At 39.7% G+C, this 17,607-nt stretch overlaps 1 protein-coding gene across 7 annotated transcripts in view; it reads left to right on the top strand.

Annotated features, from left to right (window-relative positions):
* The window catches only part of LOC135698449 (arginine-glutamic acid dipeptide repeats protein-like), a 160,331-nt gene that overhangs the window by 130,199 nt on the left and 12,525 nt on the right, over positions 1-17,607 (top strand). For 2 of the 7 annotated variants that reach the window (XM_065218427.1, XM_065218426.1), the window contains exons 9-15: positions 46-486; positions 922-975; positions 8,159-8,254; positions 8,325-8,401; positions 8,904-8,947; positions 9,098-9,209; positions 11,705-11,749. In XM_065218427.1, the coding sequence (XP_065074499.1) occupies positions 46-486; positions 922-975; positions 8,159-8,254; positions 8,325-8,401; positions 8,904-8,947; positions 9,098-9,209; positions 11,705-11,749 (869 nt within the window). The remainder of the gene's footprint in view (positions 1-45; positions 487-921; positions 976-8,158; positions 8,255-8,324; positions 8,402-8,903; positions 8,948-9,097; positions 9,210-11,704; positions 11,750-17,607) is intronic. The other 5 variants (XM_065218429.1, XM_065218431.1, XM_065218430.1 and 2 more) reach the window with 5 other exon arrangements.

Here is a 17,607-nt window from a genome sequence, read left to right as displayed (position 1 = left end):
TGAGATTTGTTTATACTTCTAACCCAATCCAATGTTTTTTTTCAGATTTGTCCGTCGATGCGATCGAGGCGACTACAACTCCTGCTGTCGCACGGATCTGGAGTTCAAACCTACTCCCGACTCCAAATTGGCCCGAAAACGAGAGGATCGGGATCGTAAGCTGGCCGAGAAGGAGCGGGAACGTAAAGCCCAGCAAGCACAACAACAACAACAGCAACAACAGCAAGCAGCCCAAGCACAACAACAGCACCAGCACCAACAGCAACAAGCAGCGGCGGCCGCTGCGGCGGTACAAGCAGCTCAACAACATGGTAAACCTCCCGGTGGTCCGGGATCGCTTGGACCCGGTCCCGTTCCCGGTCATCCTGGTCACCAGGGCCATCCTTCACAGCAGCAACCTTCAATGAAGCCGGATATCAAACCCTACCCGGATACGCCGGCTCTGCGACAGCTGTCGGAGTACGCCCGGCCTCATGTCGGTTTCAGGTACGTTAGTTCAATGCTTCCAATTGGCGGATAACACTCAGGTATAACATGATTGATTGTGCTTGACGGCGGGCAATTTAACGGCTAGTTTTCGAACATTTGCTTTGACCAGTGTTTTATCCAATTTCAAGAACAACCCAAGAGTGAGAGGATTTTCTCGTGTGCATAATACCTACCTATAATTGATTTGCGCTGTCACGGCATTAACAGAATTATATCCTTAAACGGTCACGCCTGCATATCGTTGACATTTTTGTCAAAGATGGATAGAGAATGCTACTAACACGAAATTACGATCAATTAATTACCTATGCTATCATCAAACATTGCCCCTATTCTCGCGTGTGCTTTTAACTGATCATGTATGATTATCTTGTTTTTTTCTTTTTTCTTTCTTCTTTTCTCCTGATTTCCATCCGTACGGTTTATTTGTAGTCCTGTGGAAACGATGGTACCACCACCATATCATCCACTTTATAATAGAGAAAGGTATAGAACTGCTGCAGATTTTTCTGTTTTGTATTCAACTTTTCGTATTAACATCTGTTTCTTGTCCTTTTGTTTTCGGTTTTGTGTTTGTAACGTTACGTGCTTATGTTGTTTCAACTTATCCTTTATATTTGTGACATCATTGAATGGTTTAACAATTTCATTTTCAAATGTCATTTTTCGTCACTTGATTTCTTGTTTTTTATGACTTATATTTTTTTTATCAAACAAAAGTCACCATCCTCATCCCTCTAAATTGGTTGTTTCTAAGAAGCAAAATTTCAACCCTTGAATCACGTAGCAATGCGAAACACACTGTTGTTGATGCATGATTCATGATTAGCCCCTGGAAACCAAAGTGTGCTTGGCCAAGAAAATATGCATATGCTCGATCAAAATTAATTCCAATCCCTGCTCAGATTCTATCCTTGACCTTTTTTCCTTCAGAACAGTGGTGTAGTCAAATGGGGGGAGGGACGGTTAATTTTACCCAATTACCTCGAGATATTGATTTTCTGAGAGGCAATTTACTTGGTTCGATGTTCAATAATTCATCGGGATTGATGCAGATTTTACACAAAATGACGCAAGCTTTTGGCAATGATGCGTAATAAAAACTGGGTTTAAACTTTTCTAAAATGCATCAAAGCATTTTATTTGAAGCGAGTTACTCAAATTTGTAGGCGTTACAAGTCCTATGCCATTATTTTTTTTAAGAGTATTGCCACCTCCGTCTGATACCGTATTGACCGAGATTATGGATTGATCTCGCCCTCTTATATGGAAAGTATCAGCAGTATCAACAATCGAGAACTGTCCTGGCCACGTTTTTGCAAATGATGGGAATGGGAAGGATTGTTAGTTGGACTCTTACTTGAAAGAGATCCAGGGAACTCTACGACCTCTCATAAGTGGCACAAGAGGTTTGTTAGTGGGGAGAGTAGTCATAGGATACGTTCAGTAAATTGCTGTCAGATTTGTAATAGCAATGGGGATAGAATAAGGCAAAGTGAAAAAAAAATGCAAGGGAGGGGACCGGTCTGGGATTGAACCCCCGACCTTCTGCTCAGTAAGCCAAAACGGTAACCTCATAATGGGGTACCGAGCTCGACAAAAAAAGGCATCAAAGTGAATTGCACCAATAATCCCTTGAAGTTTTGATGATTTTGGTATTCACAATGTTACCCAATTGCCCTGGCAGTTGTTTAAACTTTTTAAGTATATTTGCGTGGTGTTCAGTGAGGTTTCTTTCACTTTCTGAGGAAAATACTTAAATAACACCATCAGAGAGATTTCCTTTACATTTTTAGCAAGATTTTTGAACTTTGTTGATGTAAGCATATTAAGAAAACTGGCTTATTATTTTTTGGAACGTAGCTATTATTGTTTCAACAACGAAACTTATATTTATCTGAATTCCACATATGATATGTGTGTGCTAACATGAATTCTTTGTGTTTTTTCTTTTACATTTCTGTCAGCACAACATACTCATGTGATTCAGTGATAGAATTTGCAGTAGACTGATGCAAATTTTAAAATTTGTGATCGAAAGATAGAGTAAAATGGCTTCAAATTTGGTCCTGATCATCCCAAAATTTGAAGTCAATTGGTTCGCAACTGAGTTGCAAAAATTCAAGTCCGGAGAACTTCGAGATTGGGGCGTAATTGCTTTTGTAAACAAACACGCCAATCACCGATTTCTCGTGAATTAAAACTCAATCTCTAAAACTAACAACACAAACAGGTTGAAGAATGACTCCTCTATCATTATTTGATATAGTTTATTTGCGGGATTAAGCTTTTATTCGCATGCAATCGGCGATTGACGTGTTTGTTTATAAAGACAATTGCGCCCAAATCTCAAAGCTCTCCGGAAGTCGTCGTTGAAGTTTATATGGAAATAGCTAAATTTAAAGGCTATAAAGGCATGAACAAAATGTTTGTTTTTTTTTTCAGTAATTTCAATAGCGTAAGGTGGGGCAAGACGTGTCACTGGGTAAGATGGGCCATCTACTTGATTTATTTTTTTCAACATCAACAGGCTGGTTTGAAAAGGCTAAGCATTAATGGGGTTGCAGTGAAGCTGCTATTATTGAAAAAAAAAATACTAACGCATCTTGCCCCTGTAAAACTTTATATTCTAACTGTGTGATAACTTTTTTGCGTGTAGAAGAACAACATTGTTAAAAAAAAAGAGAAAATACGCAAACCCTTGCACAATGGACAAAAATTAACCAAACCGCGACTTAATTGAATGGCTGGATGACAGTTTCTGCCAACATGTTACATCTAACGGGTGTTCAATAAAAAATGAGAATTTTTCTCAGTCATATAGCTAGTAAAAAAAAAAATCAACGAATTCAGTATTTTTTATTAAAAACATAATGTTTATCCTTCAAAAAAACGTCAATGAATATTGGAGAAGGGGCCCTGGTCAGCCGTATGACGCAACTTAGTCGCGATGCTCTCACAAGAGCGCTGGACGGCACTAACGTCCATCTTCCGGATACAATTCCGGATCCTTGTGGTCAACTGGTCAACGTATCCTTGGCCCGCCAATTATTTTTTTTACACTAGGGCACTGAAGGAGCCCAAAAAAAAACCTCAATGGGACGGCACTGGGGCAAGTTGGTCGAGTTCCTTTCCTTCGGCACGTACGGTATCTTTTTCTGCTCAAGATACTCCAGCGTCTTCTTGGCGTAATGGGAAGACGCCTTGTCCGGCCAGAAGACGTACTTCCCATCCGCATGATGCTTCTTTAAGAACGGCAGAAGAATTTTCTCAATCCCTCTGTCCGATGTGGCGATGTACAGCATAACTTTTTTTTCAAATTTATGCTTAAACTTATATTTTAATTCGGGGGGTGTGGCCGACTTGTCGCTGTCATTTCCTGGAATGTGGGTCTTCGAGAGCGGAAAGTAACTTTCGTCGTCCAGCATGAACTACGCCCCGCGGTAGTTCTTTATCATCCACAGGCACTGCGATTTCACGGTCGCTATCGCCTCGGCCGTGTACTCGAGGGACCGAGTCTTCTTCCGACAGATGATGTCGAACAGCTTTTTCAACGCTTCCTTCTTCTTCTTCGTCATTATCTTCGCCGGACGGCCGCTACCGGCTTTCCGCTCCACGCTCAGGGATGCCAGGATACGGTAAACTGTACTCACGGGCACGTTTTCGTCTCGAAAGTGGTCTACCGTAAACTTTTTTCCACGATGACCATGCGTTTCGTAAAACCGTACAATACGCTCGCGGAGTGCTTTGCTGTTTCGACGCCATCTTCGATTGAACTGACAGCACCCGAGCGAAAAGAAACATGCCACCCATTTTTAGGGAGTCCAGAGAGCAATTTTCTTGGAGAGAAAAAAAAAATTACGCTCTTTACTTTAATTACAGAAAGGTATTGAAATCATTCTCATTTTTTATTTAACACCCGTTATTGTGGAAGGAAAAACTTTGCTGAATCGATTGGTGGTAGTTCCATTGGCCGGAGGCTGTCCCCTGCCGTGGTATAATGCCGTGATCAACCCAGGGGCACGCAATACCCAAAACCGGTGTGTCGGAGTTAAAATGCCCGCAAAAGTACTTAACCGTTGCGTGCCTAACGTTTGAATTTGCATCGATTTTAAAACTCAATCAGCTCTAAAAACATAGTCTCTCAATATTTTTCTGCACAACAAGTTGCGTTTTGTCGAGTTTTTGAATCGATCTGAAAAAAAAAATTGATTAATATATGGTTCAAGAGTTATTTCGGTTTTCGTTGGGGTCACTCGGAGTCGGAATTCGCCTTTACTGTTCTGTAATAATTATACACACGCTGAACATAATACCAATGGCAGCTATAACGATGATCAATGATCACATTGGGTATCACGGAAAAGTTCCGGAGCTCTCGAGGAAGTGGCCAATTCTCAACAAGATTTCAAAGTCGTTTCCGCGGACTGTCACGAAGGCCATTACAAGCCGAGTTTTGTAAAATCATGAAGGTTGATGTGCCGCACGACGCGTTTTAATTATTCTTGAGAATTGGGCACTTCCCCGAAGGCACGAGAACATTTCCGGGATGGCCAATGTGACCGTGGCAATCTCAATAAAGCTATTACCCGCAAAGTTTTGAAAAAAAAAAATATGAAGATTGATATGTCGCATGACGGCTTTTGGTTCTTGTCGAGAATTGACCACTTTCCCGGAGGCACCGAAATATGCCCAGGAGAGCTAGTGTGTCCGTGGACTGACAATAAGGCCATTACCGGCCAAGTTTTGTAAAATAATAAAGTTTGATATGTTGCACGACAGGTTTTGGTTCATGTTGAGAATTGGCCACTTCCCGGGGGCACCGGAACTTTTCCGGGATGCCCAATATAGGTTATAGATCATCGTTATAGGAACCATTGGTTCAATTACATAATTTGAGTGAGCAAATATTATGATCAGCATGTGTATAATTATAACAGAACATTAAAGCCGAATGCCGACCCAGAGTGAACCCAACGGAAACCGCAATAGCTCCGGAACCATGTATTGATCAAATTTTTTTCCTGAGGGATTAAATTTTTTAAATAGATTTTTAAAAAAATGTAACTTGTGCAGAAAAAGATTGAGAAGTTATGTTTTAGAGCTAATTGAATTTTGAAATATATGCAAATTTAGACGTTAGGCACACAAAGGTTAATGTAATTAATGCATTATAAAGTCGTAATGAAAGTACTGAAAATTATTTTGCCGTACTTAATGTAATCCAAAGTACTTCATATGTAATTAATAAGTATTCACAATCGATTAAGAAAACTCGTTGAGAATATGCTCAAATGAAGATTGATCAGCATCAAAGTAATGGAGTTATGGAAAATTTTGAAATCTTTATTAAAACCTAGTAATTGCAAACCGCGGTCCATAACTTTTAATGGCACATTAGAACAGTCAGAACAAGTAATTGCATCTAAGTTTAATGATTATTTAGTAGACAGTGTTTCATTGATTAATCAATCCATTGAATTGGTCGATGAACCTGACGAAATAAAACAGCCAGTTATTAGTAGTTGTAGATTTGAAGGTTTTCACCCAATTGCATTGGATTAGTGGCGTCACGTACACATGTGCAACCTGTGCACGGCACAGGTATAGATAATTAAAAAAAAATACGTTTAGATTTTTAAAGATTTGTATTGGCACATTATAGCTGTACTTCTTTACTCCAGACCACAAGTGACCATGAATACACTATTTTATAGTGTGGTTCAATTAAATCTTCGACCTTGGTTTGCTTCAAAAAGGATTAAATTCAGTTCGGATGATCTGCCTCATCCCTAATGCATGTCGATAACACTACCATGACAAAACTCGTTAAATAGTGCACTTAAAAGCGAGCTTTTTTGGGTGGCGGGTGGTAAGTTTGTGAATGGTCAAATGCCTGATGTAAGACAAGCAGACCTTCTATCACGTCTTGAAACAGACCACAAATTTTCCACAATACATGGCGGTTTGATCCACTAGTTGTAATTGAAGCTTTCAGCAGTCACGCGTCAAACGGGAGCAACACGGAAACAGCAGTCTGGTACGCTTTGGACGTTATCATACTTGCAGACCGGTATGAATGTGTGAGTTTAAATTATGAGAACATTTGTGATGTATGGGTGCCCAAAGCGTGCATTTCTCGCTGTGCACTTGGATATCTGATTGCAGACAAAGAGAGTAAAGCTTGGTTTAGACTAGGCAAGTCAAATGATCAACTCAGTTGAATTCAATTGGCTTGAAAAGTTGAGCCTGGTTCAAACTTTTTTCAATTCAAGTGAGTTGATCAAGTCAGTTGAATGGCATGGTTTACACGTTCAATTCGCGTTCAAGTCAATTGAATTCAACTGACTTGATCAATTTACTTGCCCTGTCTAAACCCAGCTTAATGGAAAAAGAGAGCGCAAAAGCTCACTCTCACTCTCTTGTCAGTTGTGAATCTCTCAATTACCGATAGTTGCGGTGCACCGCCTGTCAAAACTTATGAGCTTCCCCTGGTTTATTCTGATAGTGTTGTTCTGATGAATAAATAGCTGATTAATTCAAGTTTCCTACCCAGGGGACTGCGAATTTTCTCTAGATTTTGACACTGTTTTGTATAAAAAAAATGCGTTTTCTCATTTCCAGTTGTTTACAGATGTGACTGACTTGCGATTATGGGCAGTACAATCATAGAGGTAACTCTAAGACTTGAAAGTCCCGAAATAACGTGCTCAACTTTTTGGCTCAGCTCTGGTACTCTCTTCGGTCCCAAGCTAATCGATTCACCCCTCGAAACATAGGAAAAACCAATAACCCCTCATTTTACCTGTCAAACTTTCATAGCGAATCAAAACAAACATTGCGTAGTACTAGAATTTCGACTAGAATGGGGTACGTTAATCGTTTACTTGGGACCAATAGGCTAGTCAAGTAGTGAGCCAATTTAAAATCGTTAGTTTCGTATTGATTGTTGGTACAATTGTGCTCCGTTTTTGGCACGTTCAAATTTTGACAAGTTCCGTTTTTGACAACAACACGCAATTTAAACAAATTGAGTGTAAGTCTAGTAATATTGTATATACATTAGGAAACATTCAAGGAGATTTCAGAGGACACAATTTTCGATCATCAATCGAAAAGGGCCTGCCAGCTTTTGTAAACAAAACTTTGTAAGCCCTTTTCTCGCAAACCGAAGGCCGCCCACGGAAATCAATGACATCATCGTGTAGGGAAATTTAGCCCTTCAGCCCTTCGTGGCTACGTTCTTGCTTTTGTGCCGCTTTTATTTTGGATTTAGCCTTATGCAAGTATGCAAGATATAGATAATTAAGTCGTCTTTCTAGAAAAAAAAAACTATCATAATTTTCAAAAATGGTGTTCTTAAGACAAATTACCGTTTTATTTTGATCTTTTTTAGAGAAAATAACTCCTGCTAAATGGGCTTCCCCTGTTTTTTGAATATAATAAACCTCCTCCTCCTGTAAAAAAACCAGGCTACGCCACTGCTTCACACTCACCTTGGGTTTTCCTGTGTTGACACACTCCCTTTGTATGTTCCCTAGTGCGTTGTACCGGGGAGATGGTTTCTGTTTTGTGTTGCGTTTCCTTTTTATAATTGTTATATTGAACCATTATTATGACATTGAAAAATGATATTGATCGAGTTTTGGCGATTCTCTACGATTAACAGGGACATCTTTTTTAGGGAGTTTGACGAGCTGAAACAACAGCAGGCCATGGGTCAGTCTCGGTTGGAACCACACTGGATGGAGTACTATCGGATGAGGTGAGACCGCGTTTGTCGGTGAGATATTTGGATGACTAATAAAACAATATTTTCTGCTTCCGTTCTACAGAGGGATGCACCCGTCGCAGTTTCCGGCACTGTATGGCAATCCGGCCGCCTTAGCTCAGCTCGAACGCGAACGAATAGGTAAGCTTTCACGAAAATTTTATTTTATTCCTTTACATGTTATATTCTTCCACTCTCTTTTTTCTTTGGTGTCGATTCTAACATCAAAATCTTTACTTCTATGTGATGTAATGTGTGGTACCTGCCGAAACACGCAAAAACTTGAACCATACAAACACGCCTCAACAAAAACCTATCTTGACCTAAAACTAAACTTTGCGCAAAATCAAAACAAAAAAATTCGATCCAAAAATACAATGATATCGATTGACAACCTGAACCAAAAAAAAAAACCAAACGAATGTGGGATTACCAAAATTAAATATAACAAAAAAAACCATTAAAAATCCCCACCAATTACACCGCACTCGGTTGTTGTCGTCTGACGTGGCTTGCTTCTTCGTGTGTGTGGTGCGGATCGTGGCGATCTGAACTGTGGCCTTTTTTCCTTCCATTTGCTCTTACCAACCGTACCAAACCGTACACGCACAATACAAAAAAAAACAAACAAACTTGCAATCAGGCCTGCCGCCACATCCCTTTGGGCTAGATCCGGCCGAACAAATGGTACGTATCAGCAACCATTTTGTCCCATACTTTCTAAATTATTGAATTCCCATTGAAAAGCAAAACAAAAAATAACCTTCTTTCAAAAACCCACCATCCCTGTGTACACTGTTGTTTCGTATGTGGTTATCGTCTGTTCACTTGTTACAGTTGCGCTTGGCCGGTGAATACCACGCTCACTCCCATACGCACCTGCATTTGCACTCGCAACAGCAGCAAGACACGGCGGCGGCAGCGGCGGCGGCCGGTTTCCAACTACCACGTGAGTTTGTATTCAAAGACCATTTTTTGCTCTTTCTCGATACAACCACCACCATCATTCCCATGCCACCACCCACTCAAGTCATCTGTCTATATCGTTTCCTTCTTCATGTCGTTCACAAGCATCAAGTATCTCTTATCGCCTGGTACCTTATTCGATTTTCCGTGTTGAGTCCTTGTTCATCATTCGCTCCTGCACTACCTGTGGTTCTCATGATCATACTTTGTTCTATCTTTCCCATCTCATTGTTCGACTCTGATTTGCTGTTTTGAGTTCTGCTTTCAATATCCCTCTGGACACTGACGACGACAACACCGACACGGACTTTAAACAACTCTGCTCATTGATCAACGATCGTCATTGGTGTGATGTATAGTTATTCTATAATGTTTCCTATGAAATTAAATATACGCCCAAACGATCCATTTTCCTCAACCGAATTGAGCAAAACTAAATGTGACTCCCAAGGAATACATCGTCGGACCTAGCCGCAGCCGGTGCTATTTTCGTCCGTCTCAAGTCGCATTGAGGGACACTTATAGGGAAACCGGGAGTAAAATAAACATAGTGGGTCTGGGTAAAATAAGCACTTGCCGCTTTAAAGAAGTTAATTTTTCAAAATATCAGTCGATTCTGTTCACAGATATTTAAATCGAGTGCGCGACGTTAGGCAGAAATATGTTAGGCATATGGCCGATAGGCATACGTACGTTATACACTGTTAAAAAAAACATCTTGAAGAACATGTACCAATTTTACAAATCTTAAACTTTAGCTCAAAATTTCAAAAAAAAATGTTCAGGGTCCCAGAATTTCAAAATTCTGCAGTTACGACTTATGAATAATTTTTGCATGCTATGCTGAATGCCATTAGGTCGATTGTGTCATACATTTTTTAAAGCGAGAGAGATTGAACTTAGGTTTTATTTTAGAAAACTAAGCAAATGTTTTAAACCAGACCCGAGTATCACACTTCAGTCGCAGAAAGTTGCAACAATTTGTTTATGACTGAAATAAGTCGTATAGAAGTTTCCACAACCAGTTTGCAACAAGCGTGGTACTAGAGGCGTCCATTTGTCAAGATTCCAGACTCAAACCCAGCCTCAGTTTCGTAATTTTTTAAGTTCGTGGATTAAAAAACAAACCAAACAAATTTGGAGAAATTGTTAAGATTCATAAACTAGAAAAAAGAATATTAAAGATGTTGTTAAACATGTTCAAACGTCTGTACACTCAACTGTAAATTTGGGCGGTCTTCTTTTTACTCCTAAGATCTTCAGATGACACCAATATTTGATGCAATGGGTTTTAAAAATCAAGAAAAAAAAACTCAAGGAAATATTACCGACCTACAAACATTTTCTAAGTTTACCACTGGAAAAGAATATTGGAAAAAAAAATAATCGCGCAAATTTAGAGTTGGGTGTATTTGGAAAATAAAAATTATATATTTTGGAACTTGGAAAACGTTCAAGGATCTGAACAAAGAAAAACTTCCAACATATTCATCTTGATTCAATATTGAGATTTAATTGTAAATGAATAATGGAAATCTCCAGCGTTTTGGAATTTGGGAGATGAAAATATTTTCGTATTCGTATATTTTACATTTTGAGACTTTAAACAAATTTTGAGATCTCATACCTAGATATTTTATACGTGATCCAGAACCTAGTAGAATCCTCAATGTTTTTAAATTTAAATCTTATACGTATTTTTTTTTTTCTCTAATGTTCACTGCGAAATATTTGATAAAAGGGGTGATCCATTAAGTACGCTACTAAAGGGGCAGTGGTTTAGACAAGCAATGCATAAGGTAGAGGAAAAACGTGACGAAATGCATGTTTCCATACGGGATATTGATATTTTTTTTTCAGATTCTAACAAGGAAATTATTTTTCCGAATGGATTTCCCCTTCTCTGAAATATCAGTGGCAATAATTGTTGGCATGGTGGATTAATTAAACATCAACCTTTTTTAGCCCTGTATCAACTGATGTTCGTTCTTCTTTGTCAACTGGAGCAATACACACTAAGAAATTATTACGGACTTCGGTAATTTTAACCGAAACGGTAAAATTCAGACTTTTCAATTCATTAGTTTTTAAGCTTCCGATCAACGAAAACATCACCACAATGACAAGATTCGATTACTTAAATAAGGCTGAAAGTGTTTTGAAACAATAAGGGTCTACTAATTTCAGGCAGTTGACCCAGTAATTCATTCAGTCTTTCAGACAATTCGATAATTGTGGCATTCTGCCTAAAGAGCCATCACCAAACAAAAACAAAAAGTGTTGCTTCCCTCTATTTCGAATGCTGGTGACGTCCTTTCAAAATAGCATAAGATGCCCGATGTCCATTATGCCTAATGTATATTATGCCTAACATCCATTATGCCTAACGTCCATTATGCCTAACGTCCGTATGTCCAACGTATTTATACCTATCTTGAGGTATACTCCTTTTAATAAATGTTTTTTTCTATCCCTCAGAACGTTTACAATACCAATATTTTGAAGAATTCATCGCTAAAAACTGCAAGTATTCATTTTACCACCTAAATTTACAATAAAATACCCGGTTCTGTCGGTTAAGGCACGGGATCAGATCGTTTGGAAGTGAATTGTCTAGGTTCGAAACCCCGTTAGTGCCAAGAATGCCCTCTTTGTTATTCTTTGCTTTAAAGTTAGACACTTTTGGTAGTCAGTAAAAAAAAAGCACGATATTACCAAGCCGGAGGCGATGGGTTCGATTCCCGGTCCGATCTAGAACATCTTTCTGGTTGGAAATGTTTTTAATTTCCATGGGTATAGAGTACATTGTGCATGGCACACAATATATAGTTCATGCATTGGTTGGCATAGAAGTCTCCCAATTACTGTGGCCTCCCTTAGCTCTTTCGGTAAAGGTGGCTAGGTTCGATTCCCGGTCCAGTCTAGAAAATAATAGAGTATGATTGTACTTGCAACACAATTATACTAATGCAAAATGGTACAGGCATCGAAAGCTCTCAATTAATAACTGTGGAAGCGCACATATAACACTAAGTTGAGAACACGCAATAAGCTAATATGCGATAAGAAATAAGCTTAATAATAAGAAGGAAGTGTTTCAAAGAACACTAAGTTGAGAAGGTAATAGGTCGTACAGGTACGTAAAAATAGACTTCTCTGAGGTTTGTGAAGAGCTAAAAAGTTCACTATGCACTAAAATTATGAGCTTTGGGATCGGAATTTTTATTTAGTCATTTACATTAAATTTTAACCAATTGTCAACAATAGTGTTGCCATCTTGGGTATTTCTCATAAGCTAATCCTAGTTCAAAGAAAACAAAGAGTGAGTAATAGGAGACGTACCAGCTCACTGTTGATAAACCTAAGTGTGAGTAATATCGCGGGGAAATTAATGTGTGGACTGTGCAATCGGATGTTTTGCTAATAGGAAAAAATCAGTAGCTCAAGAATAAGTGAATGTAAAGGCAGATACCTAGCTGTGAAATTGCTTTGAAAAATACTCAATGATGTCAAATCTTTTTTTTTTACCCCTAATGATAAAATATCATCACTTCACCGTTTGTGGCATATGAGTTTTTAACAACACGCTCGCCTCGATTTCAATAAAGAACATACCTGGTAATATGATATTAGCACAGACAAACAGAAACAACACTGTGAATATAAATTATTGTAATAAAGGGTGTCCACGATGAAATTGCCACACACAAAATTGATTCGCAAAATTCGAGTTTTCATCCGATTGCCATCAAATTTTCAGGGATTGAGAAATAACTATTAAACTTCATTTTACCATTTTACTCGTATTTTATTTACAGTCCATACGCAAATGCCCGCACCTTGGCCTTAACCCCGGCCATAAGATTCTGCACAACCTGTGAATCAACCGTTTTTTGCATGTAAACCCATACTTTCTTCAGTTCCTCGACTGTCTTCACTACTTTAGGTCGTTTAAGAAGGTGCTGCTTCATAATCGCCCAGTACTTCTCGATGGGGCGGAGCTCCGGAGTGTTGGGAGGGTTGATCATTTTCGGCACGAAATTGACCTTATTGTCCGCATACCACTTCAGCACGTCCTTGGAGTAGTGGCATGAGGCCAAATCCGGCCAGAAGATTGTTGGGACGTTTTGGGCCTTCAGGAGAGGAAGCAGCCGCTTCTGGAGGCACTCTTTTATGTACGCCTGTCCGTTCATCGTGTCCTGGGTCACGAAAGGTGCACTCCGCTTCCCGCACGTGCAGATGGCTTGCCAAACCAGGAATTTCTTCGCAAATTTGGACATCTTCTGAGTGCGGACATGCTCCGGAACGCTGAACTTATCCTTGGCCGTGAAAAACAGGTAGCCGGGGATCTGATTGAAGTCGGCCATATGTTTCGTCGTCCATGATGCAGCATTCAACTTTCGTCAGCATGTTGAGGTACAACTTCCTGGCACGGGTTTTGGCGGACTTGTTCTGCTTCTCGTCGCGATTAGGGGCCTTTTGTACCTTGAACGTTCGAAGCCCAGCCTTAGTTTTGGCCTTCTGAACAAAACTTCGGTTTAGGTGCAGCTTCTTAGCCACATCCCTAACGGAGGCGTTCGGATTTCGGTTGAAGGCCCCAACTACGCGGTTGTGATTTTTGGTGTTGTACGGAATACTTTTTCCTTCACTTCTGGGCTTCCGATCGGTGGTCAACCGTTCCTCGAACCGCTTAATCACTCGCGACACCGTGGAATTCGCGATTCCCAACGTTTTAGCGATGGAACGATGCGAGAGATCCTTGTTCTCGTGATGAATGCGCAAGATTTTATCACGCAGGAGCTGTTCTTTCGACTCCATTTCCGCGAGTTTTGATCACAGGACTTTAAAACTTGCAGGATGTAAATAATGCACTATGAACTAAATCCACCCAAATTTTCATTAAATTCTACCCAACGGTTAAAAAGTTAGAGCAATTTCATAGTGTGGCAATTTCATCGTGGACACCCTTTACATCGTTCATAAGCACATAAGCACTGGAGAGCACTGCGCCCAACAGATGGCGGTAGTGTTCAAACGAGTTGGCAGAGGACTATGCACGCCACCGGTGGTTACACTTCAAACTAATTTGAACTAGTCGTTAATTCAAATAAGAATACTAAGATGAACCAATCGGAGATTTTTTTTTCATCTTCGTACCCCTGTGTCTGATATGTGCTTTTCACGTCTTTGCCGCCCCTCGTTAGAGTTGACGTTTCGCGCGTTTTTTTTATCAAAACAATCACACCAAAAGTCAGTGATGTCCCATTTTTTAATAACTCGATTAATTACTGATTGATTATGTTTTGTTCGCTGTGCTGTCATTTTTCCACCAATGAGAGTGCATAACATGTTTGAATCGATGGGTGGTGATCCTATGGTGAAGTTAATGATTACTTGACATAATATAACCGATTGTCGGTTCGTTAATCGATTAACACTCCGAACACGATGCCTCCGATAAAATGTGTAACGGCAAACATGCAATGTTTGAAAAATCATAGCTCAGCCATTAATTGACGAATTTCAAATCTATTGGTGCCATTTCAAACTTCATACATCAGATTTTTTCGGTATCAAAAGATTTAAGATCGATTGATAAATTGTTGAGCAATGATTTTTCAAACATTGCCAATTTGTCTTTACAACTCCTTTCAGCCACCGCCAATCTGGAGCTCCCCCCGGTGTCTAGCATACATTGGTGTGGAATCAGAGATCGGAACCTGCCCGGGCCCATTATAGACTTGGCGATAAAGAAGAAGTTCAAGGCAGGATCCAACTCTACGGCACTTGTGAGATCCGTCGCGGAACTCCAGAGAACCAGATACTGCAACCACACTATCCGGGCCCCCAAATGTCCGTACTTCATCGACTTCCAGACCAGTACACTATATTCTCGGCAGAAGCGGTCTCTGCTTTTATTGCTGCTACCACTCCCTCAAACAAGCCGATTGCCGTATTTACGGACTCCGCAAGTGTAGTTTTAGCCCTCAACTCAGACTCTATTAAGCACTCATGGATCCAAGCCATTCAACGATATGCCCCCAGAAACACTACATTTGTATGGATTCCGGGCCACTCCGGCATTCGTGGTAATACGGAGGCGGATCATCTAGCGGCTTCTGGAAGACGAGCCCAACTGTTCACTAAGGAGGTTCCATCGGGGGACCTGAAAAAATGGGTTGCCAACAAAATCTGGGACTTATGGTCAAATACATGGTCCCAATCAACTAGCATTTTCCTTAGAAAAGTGAAGGCTGACACACCAAGATGGCAAGACCCCCCTGACTACCGAACTCAGGTTGTTCTGGCAAGACTCAGAACAGACCATACCAAAGTCTCGCATAACTTTTCTGGGAGCGGCCCGTTCCGGAAATTTTGCGAGCTCTGCCGTACCAACTGTTCACATAATGTGTGGATGAGTGGAACACATAATCTGCCACTGTACTCAATACGAAGGCTCACGAGAGCTGTACGGCATACCGGGTAGCATTAAGGACGCACTGAGTAACGACCCGACTAGAATCACAGCATTAATGGGCTTCCTCCACGAGGCTGGTCTCTTCGACCAAATATGAAACCTGCCAAAAACCCGACCACCGCAATACAAATGGACTTTCTCTTATCACCCAATATCTCAAACCAAAGCAAGACTTAACAACAAAAACGCAGAAGAAAGACAGCAAATTGACAGCCTCAGTATTTAACTAGAGAGGAGGCCTCTTATAGACCTCCTAACATGATAAAAAGGAAAAAAAAACTTTGTAACTAGATAAGGTCCCTTCTGGACCCCACACTATCTTTTCAGAGACGAACCAGCCAACGGCTGAAAGTCTCTATAATAAATAAATCAATCAATCAATTTGCCTTTACACATTTTACCGGAGGCATCGTGTTCGGACTGTTAATCGAATCAATCAATGTCAAATATAAGGGCCATTCATAAATAATGAAACAGTTTGAAAGGGACCGGGGCTAATCACAAATGACGTCCCAACGATTACTGAAAAAAAAATCACGAGTGCTGACCGGTTGGTTAAATGGGTGATCGATGAACAGTATATGCAGTATTATGTCTGTTTGTCTGTGATATTAGCTGAATATCTTCATTGATATCGAACCCCTTTTTTCGGAATACTCTAAGAAATGCTGTTGCAGTGGTTTCAGTTGTTTCCTTTTAGTTCCTTCGTGATTGCTGATCGTTTGACAGATTCACGTTTTTCGTCCACTACTTGTAGAATTCCTGAGTGCCAAGAACCATCGCATCTAAACAACATATTTACTAATATTTAGGTAGAAAATAAAAACTAACCAGCATTAAACTGAACACTTGCCGTTAATCTAGACGATATAACCAGAAATATAACATCAGATGTGATAAGAAACGGACACTCGCAAAATAAAACCGATATGAATTGGGCAATCAAATTATTTCGAACAATTTCACCTAGTATCTTAGTTTCTGGCAGGTCCTTCAAAAAATTTGGTATTTTGTAATCGTAAAATTGAACATAAGTGCAGTTCTGTGACTAAGGTTTCAGCTCAATTGATCATAAGACAACGAAGTTACATCATGTCAAAGTTGACCATTTTGTATGGAAATCGGCATGCACTGCTATTATATCTGTACATGCTTCGTTGATCGCAAAATCAAGCGAAAATTAACAGCTGAGCATACCGTGGCTAATTGCTGAGTCGTTTTCAAGTACATTTATTTGTAACAATTAAGCGGTCTCTTTAGTAGAGCGAATCAATCTTTTCCTTCCTAGATTTAAACTATTTTAGCTATGTTTTAGGAGATAAAATTCATAAAAATCCGGAGAGTCTAAGTCACAAATGATTTCTCGCTGATTTTACATCTTTTATCATTCAGTCTTTAATCTATCACTGTCGAGTTTGCACTCGGTGGGAATGTTTTTCATATTCCTTCAGTTTCTCGCCTGATTCGCTCTACTGTTGTCAATTCTGAGTATATGCGGAGTCATCTGCTTGGTAGAATCACCACTTGTTCAACAATCTTTTAGCTTCAAACCATGGCTATTTTGCTGCTCGCGTTACAAATAACACTAACTAACTTCAATGTTTGACCTATGATCCTTATGTAAAATCGTGCGCTGAATCCAAAAATGTAGTCAAACAAATCTCAGTAGCATAGTTTTCTAGATACAGCTAAAAGCCGATATTTCACTTAAAAATAAAATACAAATATCTCCGGCTGTAATAAAGCTATATCAATTATTTTAACACCTAATTAAAGGTGAGAAAATTTACTTTCGATCAACTGCACATCAATTTTCAGTTAGATTAGTGGTATTGTTGTAAATTAATAGCTTGATTTTTTTTTTAATTTTTCTGCATATTTCCATTATTAGATAAATTGGATT

Source organism: Ochlerotatus camptorhynchus, unplaced genomic scaffold (genome assembly GCF_037179485.1).
Source record: "Ochlerotatus camptorhynchus isolate MF236.1 unplaced genomic scaffold, CSIRO-AGI_Acam_v1.1 ptg000086l, whole genome shotgun sequence".
NCBI lineage: Eukaryota > Metazoa > Arthropoda > Insecta > Diptera > Culicidae > Ochlerotatus > Ochlerotatus camptorhynchus.
The sequence above is the reverse complement of the archived record's forward strand: the minus strand, read 5'-3'. Positions and strand labels throughout refer to the sequence as shown.